The sequence below is a fragment of the Carassius gibelio genome, chromosome B2 (genome assembly GCF_023724105.1).
Source record: "Carassius gibelio isolate Cgi1373 ecotype wild population from Czech Republic chromosome B2, carGib1.2-hapl.c, whole genome shotgun sequence".
In the NCBI taxonomy this organism is placed as follows: domain Eukaryota; kingdom Metazoa; phylum Chordata; class Actinopteri; order Cypriniformes; family Cyprinidae; genus Carassius; species Carassius gibelio.
Window position 1 is genome coordinate 31187726 of NC_068397.1, and position 17210 is coordinate 31204935.

General features: G+C 34.9%; 2 protein-coding genes across 2 annotated transcripts; one reads left to right on the forward strand and one right to left on the reverse strand.

Annotated features, from left to right (window-relative positions):
- Positions 1–1149: 1149 nt before the first annotated feature.
- Positions 1150–6653, reverse strand: pnp5b (purine nucleoside phosphorylase 5b). The gene is made up of 6 exons (XM_052548165.1): positions 6455–6653; positions 4238–4407; positions 4059–4162; positions 2790–2965; positions 2239–2429; positions 1150–1986 (listed from the first exon to the last, which is right to left on the reverse strand). Exons 1-6 carry the CDS (start codon positions 6475–6477, stop codon positions 1769–1771), a joined length of 882 nt encoding a protein of 293 aa, XP_052404125.1. The 5' UTR covers positions 6478–6653; the 3' UTR covers positions 1150–1768.
- Positions 6654–9693: 3040 nt separating this feature from the next.
- On the forward strand, positions 9694–15173 carry LOC127950832 (ATP-sensitive inward rectifier potassium channel 10). Its single transcript, XM_052548163.1, has 6 exons — positions 9694–9861; positions 11723–12062; positions 12237–12448; positions 12537–12668; positions 12994–13171; positions 14691–15173. The coding sequence occupies exons 2-6, from the start codon at positions 11723–11725 to the stop codon at positions 15068–15070; spliced, it is 1242 nt and encodes a 413-aa protein (XP_052404123.1). The 5' UTR covers positions 9694–9861; the 3' UTR covers positions 15071–15173.
- The last annotated feature ends 2037 nt before the right edge of the window (positions 15174–17210 follow it).

A 17210-nucleotide genomic window follows, 5' to 3' on the forward strand; every position in this document is an offset into this window, starting at 1 on the left:
CCATCTTCCTCCTGAACCTCCATCAGTTTTGGATTTCCTGCCAGCCCTGTGCCATCCCGTTTCCATCCCACCTCCACTCTTTTGTCCTCCTTCTAAGTCCCCCACAGTTCGACTCTTTGTTGTTTCTGTGGCGCGAGGATGCTGTCACTCCTCTGGACTGTCTGTGTGTGTTTTTGCTCCCCATGTGCTCTGTGACCTAGTTTCTCTGTTGTCTGATTGTCATATGTGATTCACCTGTGTCTTGTTAATTACCTTGTTTAGTTGTGTATTTAAAGAATAGTCTGCCCCATGAGTCCTGGTTGAGTCTTTAATGTCTATCCTCGTTGTGCTACCTGTTTTCTTTACTGTATTCCTAGTTTCTGGATGATTAAAGACTGTTGTTTGTGTGTTCATACCACGACTCATCATTCCTTGCATACAAAATTAATAATAAAAAAAAAGAAATAATTTTGCCTATGTTACAATATGAGGTAAATCCGGCCCTTTACATGATTCAGATTTTTGTTGCCAAATTGGTTTCGAACAATTGTTGAATAAACAACTAAACGAAACTATTATGTCTGTCTGCTTTACTGACAGTGCTATTGATCACAGAGATTGCATTGACTTGGTATGATATTAGTTCAATATAAAAATGGAAACAAACAATAGCTTAGATGTAGCAAACTTTTGTCATCTTGCTGCAGCTTAGCTCATTATATTTTCCAAGTAACTTGCCCAAAACTGGTTGTTTATCATTAATTGTTTTTCTTTTTTTACATTTGAATATTTCTCATTTTACTGTTCTGATGTAAGGCATTAATAATAATAATAATAATAGATTACCTGTTCCATCCATCATGTTATGAGCCTGTTATGTGGACGATTTTTTTACAGTTTCACTGTATTTTAATGGCTGCAATAAAAATAAAAACAAGATTTACATTATTAAGTAAAAACAAGAGTGACTTTATTGAACAAGAAATGCCTGTTCAGGAGAAAGAAGGACAATTTAGTGATTTATGGACAAGAATCAATATGTGATGTCATGGAAATTATTTGTAAGGAGACTGAGGAAACTGGAAATGTTTGGATTGGGAAAAAACTGGTTAATATCTCAGAAAGATGTAGGAATATTACAGTAACACTCTAATGTCATTCAGAGAAAACTGTTGGTACAACATTATCTTTAATTGCATTGAAGCAGATCACACAGAAACATCAGTAAAGCCTGAAGTGCGATTTCAAGGTTCAGGTCAATAAAATAAATGTCTTTGGGAAAAGTGCTGGTAAAAGTCAGTAAAACAGCGATTCAGATCTTAAAACTGACACACAAAACACCACAGTACTCCATCATTTAGTGCAAGTTAAAACAACCTCAAAAACCTTATAGTTTAAGCTGCTTTACATAAATAGGTCACATAAATACAGTAATCTTAAGTTCAGTACTTCACAATGAATTCAGTAACATTCTTCTTTTATAAAATCAAAAACATAATGCCAATTTTCTTCAAGACTGGATATGTTTGTGCATTATTTTCCACTTGATTAATTAAAGTTTTAAATAAATCACGCTTAAGACGTTTGGACACAATAAATACTTATTAAAGTACTCCGTTTAAAGTAGAATAACTTTGGCGATGACAGAAGCAGAAGTTTCAAACCTCTCTATATATCTTTCAGGATTGTTTGATGTGAAATTGTTCCCATTGTCCCTGCAGTATAAAGATGTCTGACTAGTATCCGTGTGGTCAGCGAGCGTCTGGCGGTCAGCGAGTGGCTCAGTGCTTTAGTGCTGGTTGTTTTGCAGCTGCATGCGGGACACCAGGGTGGAGACCAGTTTCTCCATCTGCTGCGCCCTCAGTTCCCCCGTCTGCAGAACCTCCTGGTGATTGGCTTTCTTCTCGCTGTCGTAGTCCATCACCGCCTGATTGGTGATCAGAGACAGAGCCACGACCCTCATCCCACAGTGACGCGCCACGATCACCTCGTGAACCGTGCTCATGCCTTAAAACACACACACACTCCTGTTCAGTTTCACACATCACACTGCTTCTGTGACACCGTCTCCCTCCATCTCTGTCAAAACAAGCTCCGATCAACAGCACAACTGACCCGGCACACTTATTATTTTACTTCTTTTATGATTCTTTCATGAACACAAAACACAGAACAATTACAAACTACGCACTCAAACACACATATATATATAAGGAAGTGTAATTAATGCTAATAATAACTGAGTGATATTAGACTGACCGACGGCGTCGGCTCCGAGGGAGCGCAGCATTCTGCACTCGGCGATGGTCTCGAAGGACGGGCCGCCCAGCACACTGTACACACCCTCCTGCATGAAGGAAGAGTAACCCAGCTCCGCTGCGATCGCGTGAACCATCTGCTGCAGACCGCGGTCATACGCTTCTGACATACACGGGAACCGCTGACCGAACCTGAGCCACACACACCAGAACATCATCATCATCATCATCCAGCTCAGACTCCTCTCCGTCAGTCACTATACTCTCAGTATGTAGAACCAGAATCAGCTTTATTCGCCAGGTGTGCGTAAACACGAGGGATTTGTTGTTATTTTATTTTATTTTATAAGGTGCTCCTAGCACATGCATCTGAGATGAGAACAGAAAAAACATTTCAGTTAATAAAAACATTGTATGTATTTATATGTAAATGTATTTATATAGACATGTATCTAGTGTGTTAGCTTTTTTAATTTGTGTTCTAAAAAATATTCAGTGCTGTTATTGATGTAGTAGAATCTCAGACTCACATCAGCATCATCAGAGTCTCACCTCTCGTCGTTCGCTCCCACCAGCGGGTTGTTTCCAGCGAATCCGGGAATATTGATGTGGTCTTTGATGACCATGATGTCTCCCACAGTGAAGTCTGGGTTGAGTCCTCCGGCGGCGTTGGTCAGGATGACCGTCTCAACACCCATCAGCTTAAACACACGGATCGGCATCGTGGTCTGCCCAAACCAGATCACCACAGCATCAGAAACAACGCCACATTTCATCTCAGAATCACCAGAAACATGTAATGCACAGACAAACACCTGGACGATAGTCAGGGATCTATGCACTTATTCTCAGAAGAGCAGGACTAGAGAGATGATTGTGTAACTCTGTGAACATTTCACACGTGTAAAGTTTGCTTTGTATTCATAAAAACACAGCTGATATTTACATTCAGCAAACACTGATAATACAGGAGTGATACAGTGCAGGAGATAATGAAAGAACAACAGCTCCTCCTCGGAAGACTGGGAATGAGCTCGGAACGTTCTGTGGAAATATTTGTGTAAAGCCCTCTGTTCTTTAATAATGTTCTCAAATCATGGAAGGTTTTTCTGTAAATGTTTCAGTTGGATGTTTATCTAACAAGTTTAAATGTTGCTACTTTTTCAGAACTTTAACAGTTTTTCAAAAGTAACATTTCTATAATGTTTGCAAAATGATACAATGTAAAGTTCCATTTATGTGTTCTATTATGATGAACTCAAATTAAATCTAAACCCATAAAAAAAATGTTTTGTTACTTAAAATGCAAAAACTTTGAGATAAAATGAAATATGAAAAACATAAACTTATTTCATTTCAGAAAATTAAATTAAACCTAAAAATTACAGACAATTATGTAGGTGTATTTAAAAAAACAAATAGTTTAGTTTAACTTGATGTTCGAGAAGAACTAAAACTGAAACAAAAACAAATGATAACTCTATAGACATAAAAAAAAAAACTAAAACCGATATTTTTAATTAATTAAAATATAAATAAATAAAAATATCTAATAAAAACAAAATGTACTAAATTACTGAAATGATAACAAAAAAAAAAAAAGAAAAAAAAAAAAAGAAAATTCTAAATATATATAATAAAAAACTATATGTCGATGATGCTTAAAGAAACATGAACAACCAAGACAAAAACAGAAAGACAATTTTTGAGAGAACAATCCGACTGAACCCTTTCATAACTTTCTGGAAACACAAGCAGAACGTTAGAAGATGGTTTTGTTAGCTGGGTCTATCTGAGATGAGCTGTCAGTGTGTTAATCACCTTCTGAATGGGGTATCCTTCATACAGGTGAAACCTGCCCTGCATGCAAACACACGGCGTTCCTTTAAGCGTGCCGAACACCAGCCTTCCAGCGTGACCGTGAACTACAGAAAACAGGGTTAGGAGTGAGTCTGGAGACGATTACTGCCCACCAGCTGCAGCACATGCTCTGAACTCACCGGTGCTCTGAGGGAAGCTCGGGATGTCACTGTACTTGATCACCAGAGGATCTTTCAGCATCTCTGCCAGTCCTCCGAGTCCGGAGCCGCACACGATCCCCAGCAGGGGGCGCACTGGGGCCTGAGCCAGCAGCCAATCAGCTGTGGCCTTACACTCCTCATAAGTGCACCTGGAGGAGAGCAGAGAGACAGTCCTGAGGTGTGCATTCAATCCCATTCAGTGTCTTTAGAAGCAACATGTGGAAAATAATTCTTCTGGATCAGGGTTTTAATAATTAATTAATACAAATAGCACTTAAAAACATTTCTGTTACTTTAAATAAAATAAATATTATAATATATAAATATTAACTGAATATATATATATATATTAAACTTGTTTTATTAGTTTTCAAATCAACATTTTTCATTATTTTCATTTAGTTTAGCTAAAATAAAGTAAAAATATTATAATAATTATGTTGATATATTTAAAAAATATATATAAAAAAATAACAGATACAAAAAAAACTAAGGAAAATGTTAAATTAAATTATTTATTTCATTTTCTATTATTAGATTGACTTGAGAAGCAAAATGTGTAAAATCAGGGTTATTATAATTAACTAAAACTAAAGACATAAAAAACTAATAATAAACATTAACTGAAACGAAATGTAAAAAAAAGTAATTTATTTTAATTTCAACATTTCTCATTTCCATTTAATTGAAAAAATTAATAAAAACTACCATATAAACATTAAAAAATACTAATAATGAGAAATACACTAATTTAATTATTTAAATTATTTCAATTAATATCATTAGAATTATTTAATTATCTAAATATTTAAGACAAAAAGGAATTTAAAAAAACAATTATGTTACTTGAAATAAAATAAACATTAACTGAAATAAAATATTAAAAGGTTAACTTTATTTAATTCAACTATTTTTCAAAGCAAATGACAGAAACAAAAAACAAAAACAAATCTAATATCTCTCTCTAATATGATTGAGAGAGAAAAGTATGAAAGACTGTCAGAATGAAGCTGAGAGTTTGTGTTGGAGTCACTCTGTCTGTCTTCTTCCCCATGTAATGTTTTGATAATAAATCATGTGTTCATCATCTGAGCTCAGTCTGATCAAATCAAAACACTGGGGAGGGCAATATTCAGGGCTGGACAGGTCAGGTTATACAAATGATCCCTGTGAGCAGTTCTGCTAATGTTTCACACTGGAAACTCCAGCAATCACATATGACTCACTTAAGGTTCGGGAAATCTTATTTAATAACCCATACAGAATGGAAATTTGTATAACCCATACGGAATGGAAAGTTCAGCTAACAATAGGCTCTGTGTTCTAGAAACATTCTGCTTCAGTTCCATGAATGTTTCTGAATGTTCTCGGGGAGTTCGCCCTGTTTAAACCCGTGTTGTTTTGTTACACCTGTTATCAGAACATTCCATTGTAACATTATCAAACATCTCGAGAATGTTACTTTCCAATGTTCCCTGGACGTTCTGAAACAAGAATAGATACATTTAAATAATAATTAAAACCGTTAGACTTTGAGAGAACGTCCTTCGTCAGCTGGATTACTACTGATTATTATTAGTAGTAGTAGTAGTAGTAGTAGTATTATAGCTGCTGTTCGTGAAAAATGAATGTAATCACTGATTGGCATTATAATTAATATGTAGTTAAGAATATTTGCAAAACATTTACATATAAGCAAACAAACTTGATAAGATATCGCGGGTATTTCATTCATCATCATCATCATCATCATCATCATCATCTGATGTCACAGTGATACGTGCACCTCAACACGAGGCTCTCGCCTACACCTCATCACCTCACGTTTCATCATCTAGATATTACATCACGCCGTATCGACTGCTTATATGAGCTTTTTTCATATAAAACATGATTGTAATAATGTGTCTAATATATGAGAGCGTCGAACCAGTTTAACAGGTTCCTTCGCTATCCACTCGGTTACCCTCACTGTTAAACTCACAGAGGTGACTGCGCAGAAAGATCATTTTAAAGATGATGCAGCGCGCTTATGAGATGAATTCTGATGTAGCATCAGTATTGATGACGATGATGATGACGCAATAGACCACATTCGCGCGCGCTCGATATAATGTGGCATTTGAAATAGGAGGCTAAATGATCCACGTGACGATTAGAATGTAAAAGTGCAGAAAAGAAGTGTGTTAGACTCACCCTGTGGATGAATCAGGAAACATCACGAAGGGTTCAGCGTGTCCGTCAGTCAAGAATGGGCTTTTCTGTATGTCTGTAGTGTTCCGCTTTAACTCGTTTCTCCGGCTCTCTCTCTCTCTCTCTGTGTGTGTGTGTGTGTGTGTGTATGTGTGTGTGGGTGGACGACAGAAGAAATGACCTCATTAAACGCGTTTCCTCTTCCATCCGACGCCTCTCGCTGTCTGCGCGCGCAGCGCTTTGTGACGTCACTCGCCGCGCCTCTCAGGCGGAAGGCTTCAAAGGAAATGTAACAGTAGATGTTTCAAGCGAGATTCTCAGTATATATAGCCTGTAGATGTACATTTTTCGGGAACAATGCTTCTGATAGTTTCATCTGAAGAAAGCGTGGTTACTGAAAGGAAAAGGTCGCATCTTTTTTCTCTCATTTATGTGCATTCTGGGAACTTGAGGAAGAAACTTTACTATAATTTTTCTTTGCAATCAGGTTAAATGTCTTTTAGAGAACTTAATTTGTTATTTAACTTGATTTGATGTCTTTCTTGCTGAAATTGTGCTTATTGTTTAATCTCTTAAACTCATTGATAACAATAAGAATAACATGTTTCTTTAGGATTTTGAAAATATTTCTCTTACTGACTGAGGTGTTTTCTTCTTCCTTCCTTCCTTCTTTTCCTTTCTTTATGTTTTTGTATTTCAATGCAGAGTTGTTGTTTTTTTGTCTTTCAATAAAAAAGTTTCAAATGTGGAAAGTGCTTCTGTTTAATCCATTTACAAATATTTTTGACCATATTTTAGATTAATAAATGCATTTTGCTAATAGAAAACCCTAAAGTTGGGCTGTAGGCCTATTAGAGACTCTGAAGAATAAGAAAACTATTACAAAAAATGTTAGCATATTTTTATATTGTTGCAAAAGTTATTTATTTATTTATTTTTGTTGCCACTTTTCTTTTTTTTTTGTTTTCTTTTTGCATGCATTTGAACCATCCTGCATATTTTAAGTTAATATTCATATAAAACATTTTTTTTAAATTGTGAGTTTATATTAAAGCAGAAATAAAGCTAAATAAATGAATTTATTTATCTGAGATTTGGATATTACATGTTTTTCATAATTAATGGAACTCATTTATGAATATATGTATACAAAAGAAAAAATATATTAAGCATTGAGCATTTAATATATTTAAAACAGGCAAATTTAATACCATTATAACACCATTTTATCACAAGTTATATTTCTGCGAAATGCCAAACAGTAAGTATTTCAGTTTTTAATATAAAATGTTCTAAAGCCTTAGATATTGGATATTATTGTTTTTTGTTGTTGTTGTTTTTTATTTATTTATTTTTTTTAACTTATTCTATGAATATATGTATCCAAAAGAAAAATAAATAAATTAATTAATTAATTAAATATATATATATATATATATATATATATATATATATATATACACACACACATACACTTGACCAACATTGAGAATTAATATTTAAAACTGAAAAAAAATAAAAATATAAACATTATAACATGCACATTATATAAAATATCATAAATGACTAGTTAAGATTTATTTATTTTTTGTATAAAATACTTCAGAAACACATATTTATTACATATGTTACATATTTATTACATATGCATATTTGATATATGGAAGTGAACTTAATACTCATTTAAATAGCTTATTTAATTTGTTTATATTTATTTAAATCACACACACACACACACACACATATATATATATAACACAGAACTTATGAAAAATAATTTGTTTAGGAAATACAAAAAAATATTTCAAAATTTATTTCATTAACGCAATAAAAATAATTCTTCTATAATAAAAAATATAGGCTTATTCCAAAATATATGAATATATATTTATTGATATTTCTTTAATTAGTATAAAGTATAAAGTCTGCAGGAGTGAATGCAGTGATGGATGTGACACACAGCGCCACCTGCAGCTCACAGTGTTCAGCAGCAGCTGCATCCCTCGCTCATTCTCTCAGAGTTCTCCTCCTGCATCTCATTAATGAAAGGCCTCATCACTCTGGACTTCTCATTCCTCTCACAGCTTCTTTTGTGAGCCGCTGTTCTCAGGATGTTCTGTTCCAGCACTTCCCAAACCCCGGACATCCACACGTGTAGAGGATGTTTGTGCAAAGTGCCTGAATCAGGACAAAACCCCCAAATGAAGATTAATTTGAATGAGAGCGTGTAAGAAAAGCCCTTTAATTCAGCGTCTGCTTTCACACCAAGACTAAAGCATCAAAACATCACTGCTACATTAAACTTCTGCACGAATATCGCCAGTGCAACAATCATATGCTGAGAGATTTAGGATGCTTTATTTAATCTGAGAAAAAAAATTAAAAAAGAAAAAACATTACATATGAAAAATATGATTAAGTGTTTTTTTTTATGTATTAATAAAGTGAACAATTGTTCCTTCTTTGATTTCTTTTCAAATTCAAATTAAAAAATTAAAAAAAAATTAAAAGTATTAAGAATACTGGAACTGAATTTTAAGGTGTAAAAGTTTATTTTCTTATTTTACTTACTTACATATTTTATCTTTTCTTTCTACAAAAATTGTGTCACATGCATTTTTGATGTGCATATTAAAAAGAAAATATTACCAAAATCTTACTGTCATCTATTAACTACAAAATAGGTTATATTTAAAATTAAATGCAGTTTAAAATTTATGCTAAAATTTATGCATTTAGCAGACGCTTTTATCCAAAGTGAAAAGTAAAAAAATATATATAATATAATATAATATAATATAATATAATATAATATAATATAATATAATATAATATAATATAATATAAATTTGGGTTGTTATTGCAAAATGTCCAGTCATTTATTTATTAACATCAAGATCTTAATTTAACCTATTTTTTTCCACTAGATCATTTTAATATTTAAAATTTTGGAAATAATCAGTTAATTTGAGCTTGTAAACTTTTAAACTATTATATTATATTATATTATATTATATTATATTATATTATATTATATTATATTATATTATATTATATTATATTATATTATATTATAAACAAGAGGAAATAAAAAGCAGAATCCTAGGTATAATAGTTTTAGGAGTTTTGCAGAACAAACACGTGCTGAATGAGCTGAATGAAGAGAGAGAGAGAGAGAGAGAGAGAGAGAGAGAGAGGGAGAGAGAGATGGGCCAGTTTATAAAAGCATGTCATTTGCTCCTGAGAGATTGAGTCATTCTGCAGAGACTTGTTTAGTAAAGTTAGTTTACGGAGCATCAACATGTAGCTGAAATCATAAAGCTGAATGTAGCATCTGATGAACCTCAGCTTCTGAACACCTGAGCGCATGTGTTAATATACAGCAGCCTCGCAGCTCTCTGAATGACAAGGTAAGACGCTGGATTTCACACACACACATGCAAACTCAACTTTCTGAAGGGGTTTGATGAAGCTCCTGGTTAAAGAGTAAAGAACTTCTGAACAACAGGTGCTGCACACGTCATGCACTGTCTCTCCTGACAGATTCATCTATTTCTCTGGGGGGAAAAAACATTGCTTTTGAATTAACTTTGCAACAATTTTCACCTAGAAACTGATTTCCCAGAAAATTACTATGAAACAGAATGTAACACATTGGATTAAGTGTGAAATTCTAAAGTAGAAAAACTGAACTACACTGCAGTATTGATTTATGCATATGAAAAACATAAAGTTGATACATCTTTGTAACAGTTGCAATATTTGTATTTATTAAGCACTTTACACACAGAAGTTGCCTGTTATGCGTTACGGATGTTGCTCTTATTAATGCATTTCATCATGTCGTGGGAAACAAAGAAGCTTGCTCTGGTGTTGCAGTGCAATGATTTATCAGATGCACTCAGGTTAGGGTTGAGAAAACAGCCAAATCTGTGGGAAAACCTAAAAAAATCCTGAGTTTAACTCTGTGTGTGTTTATGGGCGCATATTAAACTGTGAAAGAAAGCAAGACAGAAAGAAAGAAAGACTGAGGGTTGAGATCTGCGGAGGGGGGATCGTTATCCACTTTGGAATACTAATGAGCTGCTATTGTGCCACACACACACACACACACACACACATACACAAGCACACACACAAGCACACACACACACACACACATACACAAGCACACACACACACACACATACACAAGCACACTCACAAGCACACACACACACATACACAAGCACACACACACACACACACACACACACACACACAAAGATATGTTTGTCAGCGGTTGGTTTGGTCTCATTGGTTAGTGTTTCACACAATACGTTCCTTTGTACCCGAGAGAGAGAGAGAGACAGAGAGAGAGAGAGAGGGAGAGAGAGAGAGAGAGAGAGAGAGAGAGAGAGAGAGAGAGGGAGAGAGAGAGAGAGAGAGAGAGAGAGAGAGAGAGAGAGAGAGAGAGAGAGCTGATAAGGTGGAAGAGAGGCTAAAACACATCCCGAGTATTACACACCTTCAGTCTTTACCATGAATCATTCTCCTGAGAAAGAAAGGAGACTTTGGTTTAATGCGTGTTTGGACTTGAAAAATATGCAGATATCTAGATTTATACATTTCTATGCAGGTACTTTTTGTTTTTGTCTTTTAAGTCTTGTTTTTAAAAAACGGTCTCAAAATGAAGTGGGTATATGTTTAAATTAAAAACATTTATATATATCAATGGGATCAGACAAATCAACTCAGAAGGAAAACAGTATTATTTTTCTTGGTCTTGATTTAAACATAAACTCACTTAGTTTAGCTCTCTTAACTCATACCAGTATATTTGCACTGGAACACAAGTCTAATGTATTAAAAAACATCATTTTTTGCTGTTTAAAGAGTTTATCTGGCGGATGAAGACAGACAGTCTAGACTTTTTTTCACACGGCCTTATTTAGTTCGTCTCATTCAGCTCATCGTTGGTTAAAGTCTCTCACGTGTAAAATAATCTGTTCTGTATTCAACATGATCTTCTCCCTGTGGACTGAAATCTACACCACAAAACAGAAGTACTGCAGAAAACACCGGAGGCCACTGAATGAGCTGGATATCATGACATCTAAATGTGTACATTTGTGTTTCAAGCAGAAAAAGACCTTGTGTTTGAATCATTTGAACAAACCATGCAAAAAAAATTGCCAATTTTACTGCATCTACCAAATGCTTACGTTAATGTGAACTTAACTTAATGCTTTACTAAAGAAAAAAAAAAAGTTACAAAAGTTTCTTCTTCAGATGATGTCGGCCACACCCCCTTCATCGCACAGCCCCGCCCCTCAGAAGGTGTGCCACTCCCAGACACAGACAGACATTCTAAAGCCTCTGCTCGGAGGGGCGGGGCATGGGAGTCAGGTGGCACACCGGAGGCGGGTCCTAACCAAGGATGGGCGGAGCAACGTCAGCATCGAGTACGTGAGTGGGTGTGGCGCTCTGTACCTGCGTGACCCCTGGACCACCTTTGTGGACATGCAGTGGAGGTACAAACTGATTCTGTTCAGTGCCACTTTTGTGGGAACCTGGTTCACCTTCGGACTGCTGTGGTACCTGCTGGCTTTGGTGCACGGAGACCTGCTCGGTAAGATAAAAGTCAAATCAGCATAAAGAGACTTTCTCAATTCATGTTCCTGTACTTATTGTGGATGATTCTTAGCTATTTAGGAATAATTGTTATACTATTATTATACTCCCCCTATCACATCCCTGTGTTTGTTTGTGTGCATCAGTCTGATCTTTGTCTTTCTTCCTGTAGAGTTCGATCCTCCAGCAAACCACAGTGTGTGTGTGATGCAGATGCAAACGCTGACCGCAGCCTTTCTCTTCTCGCTGGAGACTCAGACCACCATCGGATACGGATACCGCTGCATCACGGAGGAGTGTCCGTCTGCCATCGTCCTGCTCATCATCCAGCTCCTCATCACCACCGCCATGGAGATCTTCATCACCGGAACCTTCCTCGCCAAGGTGTGCATCCTATTAATCACCTCAACACAGAAAACCAATAAACATCTGTATTTGTGGGTGAAATATGACCCAGACCTGTCTGTCTCAGGTGGCTCGGCCGAAGAAGCGTGGCGGGACGATTCGGTTCAGTCAGCATGCTGTGATCGCTAATCACGACGGACGACCGTGTCTCATGATACGAGTCGCTAACATGCGCAAGAGTCTGCTGCTGGGCTGCCAGGTAACCGGAGGAGACAATTATCACCTTAACAAAGTTTTGAATTTGGGAAACATGTTAGTATCTGCTGTAGCCTCTGAAGGGCAGTACCAAATGAAGAAGAAAAAAGATTTTTAGGCAAAATAAGAAAAATGTACACATCTCCATTCTGTTCAAAAGTTTTCACGCCCCTGATCTTAATGCATGGTTTTACCTTCTGGAGCATCATCGAGCGTCTGAACCTTGAACATGGAAATGTGCTCATGTGGAAACTATGGTTTGGCAGTAAAATATGAACAAGTTCTTTGAGGTCAAATGCAATTAATGTGATTTATTTATTTTTTTTCAGGTGACTGGGAAGCTTTTACAGCCGTGCGCACCGAAGGAGGGCGAGACGGTGCGTTTGGATCAGAAGAACGTGAGCTTCAGCGTGGACACGGCCAGCGAGAGCCCCTTCCTCATCCTCCCGCTCACCTTCTACCACATCATCGACGAGCAGAGCCCGCTGCGCCGATGGGCCGACAAGGGTCAGATCCCGCCACCGTCCTCTGAACATCCGCAAAGTTTAACCACACCAATGAAGTGTTCATTAACTCAAAAACTGATGTGCATGAGTTCAGATCAGTCAGGCCTCAATCCAGCCCAGAAAGAAATACAGAAGCATTGCTATTACAAAGAAAACAAGTTGAAAAAATTAATTGAATCCAATATTTATTGGTAAAATGTGACCCTGGACCAAAAAAAATAAAACTGAATAAATCATTGATGTGTGGTTTGTTCGGAGGACAATATTAGTCTGAGATACAACTATTAGAAAATCTGGAATCTGAGGGAGCAAAAACATCGAAATATTGAGAAAATCATCTTTAAAGTTGTTCAAATGAAGTTCTTAGCGATGAATATTACTGATCAAACATTTAAGTTTTGATATATTTATGGTAGGAAATTGACTAAATATCTTCATGGAACATGATCTTTACTTAATATCCTAATGATTTTTGGCATAAAAAAGAAAGGCATAATTGTGACCCATACATGCTTTTGTGCTCCAGGGTCACATATAGTAAGTATAGTGTTATGAGACATTTACAAGCAATTTTGGAAAGGCCAGTCATTTTCGACTATAGGAATAATAAATCAGGTAAAGTATTTTCAGCACAGCACAGGCATCAGCTTAGAATCATAAGGTTCTATCTGACTTTTGTATTCTATTCTTATTCTGTGACAGCCTGTTTACATTATGTAAGGTTTCTTTTGTAAGCTATGTACATTTTAGGAAACAAAAAGCATTCTATCTACAGAAGTATATGGAAGAAAAAACACTGAAGCTCAATATCTCAAAACTGCTCAGAATGCAGATAGAAACTTATAATTCCAAGTTGGTGAAGGGGTAAATATTATTATCGGGGACAGAAAACAACAACAAAAGTAGAAAATAAATAAATCCAAAATCAAATCAAATTAAAGAATCAAATTATACTTTTTTTTTAAAATAAAAACAATTTCCTTTTGTTTTTATTTTATATAATGATTTTTTGTTTTTATTTAATTTTTTTCATGTGAGTAAATAATGGATTCTTGACAATAGGAAGAGTCATGTAAAAAAGTGTGATGCCTAAAAAACATTTAGCAATTCATATATTTTAATTCGATTAACTTTTATTAAACTTATTACATTTTATAAATACATTTTATTTATTAAAATGTCAAAAAATATGTTAAATATTATTATTATTAATACATTTTGAATTATTTAAAATGGTTAAATATTTAATTAAATATAAAATAAATTTTCATTTTAATTTAATTTACATTTTATTAATTCCTCATTTATTTAAAATTTTAATTAGAATTTTTGTTATTAATTTAATCTATTTATATTTCATCTGAAAATGTAACTAGGTTTTGTAACTTTTGTGATTGCAAACACTGCACCTCCAGTGGCACTAAACAGAATTGCAAAAACAGTGACAGCTTCTGCTTCATGAATCACTTCACCTTTCAGAAAACTTCTTGTAGAAACACTCATTGTGTCTGTTTCTCCAGGCGGATGGACGGACCCAGATCCGGGTCCGGCTGATTTTGAGCTCCTGGTGATGATGAGCTCCACAGTGGAACCCACATCAGCCACCTGTCAGGTGCGCACCTCCTACCTGCCCGACGAGATCCTGTGGGGCTACGAGTTCACACCCATCGTGTCTCTCTCTGCCACGGGAAAATACGTGGCGTATCTCGCCTACTTCGACAAGGTGGTGAAAACCAAGACCCCGCCCCTTTTTAACCAGACCCCGCCCAGCGGCACTGACGGTTGCCATGGAGACGTGAGCAGCTCGGACCCGGAGAAGATGCAGCTGGAGCATAGCTACCGAGAGGATGAGAGACAGACGGAGAGCAGGACCGTCAGCGCACGCATCAGTAACGTCTGACTACGTTCAGTAATAATGTCCTTCAAATAAAAAACTCTAATCATTAATGTTGCATCAACAGCATCAGTACAATAATATGCAAAAAAAAACAAAAAAACAACAACAGCAGCATATAAGATGAAATGCATTTAATGATTTTATTTTATGCGCTTTTAAGAGTTCATATTATTTGAAAAACTACATGAAATATTTTATGCATAAAAACATGCATGCATAAAAAAGCAATCTAAATGCATGAACGTAGCAGGGTTATCATTTATTTACTTAGCATAAAAAATAAACAAATATGTGTTTAAAATCAAGCACTGAAATCATAAATGCTGCATGAAAAGCATTAGACAAATAATATGCAAACATTATTAACAGAATATAAGCTTAATAGGAAAATGTATATTTTTTGCGTAGGCCTACAGCAAATACATGTGATGTTCTTTTGATTTTAGAATGCATTTTAATTATTTTATTTTATGCACTTTTAAGAGTTCATATTATTTGAAAGACTACATGGAATATGTTTATGCATAAAACACACAAATGCACAAACACAGCAGGGTTATCATTTACATACTTAGCATAAACAATACACAAATATGTCCTTAAAATCAAACGTTTAAATAAATGATATATTGCATGCTTAAAATAAAACAATAAGCTGAACAGGGACATTTATATTTGTGTGCAGGCCTACAGCATACAGTATGTTAAATACTTTTAAAATAATGTGATTTTTATACTTTAAAATGCATTTTAATTAGATTATTTTATGAGCTTTTAAGGGCTCCTATTATTTGAAAGATTACATGCATATGCATAAAAATACCTATAGCAGGATTATCATTTATCATAATTAACGTTTTTAAAGAAAAGGCAAGCATTGAAATCTTAACATTGCATTATCAGCATCAGCCCAATAATATGTTTAATTATTAACACAGCATAAGCTGAATAGGAAAACTGATGATTTTGTATATTTGCATATTATTTTATTAATATTTTATTAATATTTATTTATTTATAACTCTAATGAGCTCATATTATTTGGAAGATGGCATGTAAAAATATAAAGTGTCTTCAAAGGCAAAGGAATTTAAAATAAACTAGGAAAGTTTTATTATGAAATATTTCAAAAGTTACAAGAGCTACAATCATATGCCTTTGACCATAAAAACAGCAAACTGCATAAAAACTGCAGAAATGTAATTTACCAACTTAGCATAGAAAAAAAAAAGATTTAAATGTGTTTAAAATCAAACACAGAAATCATTAATATTGCATGAACAGCATCAGCCCGATGTTGTGCATCAACCAGCCAAATGCATAAAAACACAACAGAATTATCATTTACCCACCATAATGCAGAGGAATGAAAAGTTCATAGAGAGCTATTTATGTAGCACTTAACTGTCTGGTTTATTCTTGAGTTTTTGGTTGTGTCAGAACAAACCTGTGATTGTTTCATGCATGTGCTGTATGAATGTGTTCCTGTGATTCATCACATGTTCTGCTTTAGTGACTCTGACTGAATGTTACTGTGATGATTGTGCACTTTGGGCTCATTAGGAGCATTTCTTACTATCCTAACGAATCTGACAGCACTTTAGTTCTGTGCTCCCCTCTCTTTACACAGAGAGACATTAATGCAGCGGCTCAGAAAACAGCTGTTATAATGGGTTTTATTTGTGCAGCGTGTGTTTTGTCTTTTAGAACTGAAGTGTCAATTGTGACAATGTAGAAACTATTTTTACGCTATTAAATTTCACAAACAATTACAAAGAAATGGCCTGTAACACATTTAATTAAATGTGAAAAATACATCTTTTTTTTCAGTATGATCATGACTCTTAACGCTGCTTTTTAAAATCAGTTTTATGTGTTTCATATGTCAAGTGCATATAAATGTGTGCATATATCCTACAACATTAAATCAGACTTGATGAAGAGTTGATGTATTTAGGGACAGATGCAATATTATAAAAGAACCCACACACAATCTAGCAGACTACATAGACATCTTTATAAAATGTGCAAAAACTATCAAATCAAATTCACTTCAGATGCATTTAAATGTAAGAGAGAGAAATAAACGATGAATCAGAAATGAAGCTGACCTTTCTGCAGCGCTGACGGATTCAGGACTGAT

Bases quoted from the DNA above. Each gene is read 5' to 3' on its own strand.
- pnp5b (XM_052548165.1), bottom strand. From the start codon at position 6,477: ATGTTTCCTGATTCATCCACAGG. The intron at 4,408-6,454 runs GTGAGTCTAACA...GCTCTCCTCCAG, and splicing joins TTTCCTGATTCATCCACAGG to GTGCACTTATGAGGAGTGTA. The intron at 2,430-2,789 runs GTGAGACTCTGA...TGTGTGGCTCAG, and splicing joins GTGGGAGCGAACGACGAGAG to GTTCGGTCAGCGGTTCCCGT.
- LOC127950832 (XM_052548163.1), top strand. From the start codon at position 11,723: ATGATGTCGGCCACACCCCCTTCATCGCACAGCCCCGCCCCTCAGAAG. The intron at 12,449-12,536 runs GTGTGCATCCTA...TGTCTGTCTCAG, and splicing joins CCGGAACCTTCCTCGCCAAG to GTGGCTCGGCCGAAGAAGCG. The intron at 12,669-12,993 runs GTAACCGGAGGA...ATTTTTTTTCAG, and splicing joins GTCTGCTGCTGGGCTGCCAG to GTGACTGGGAAGCTTTTACA.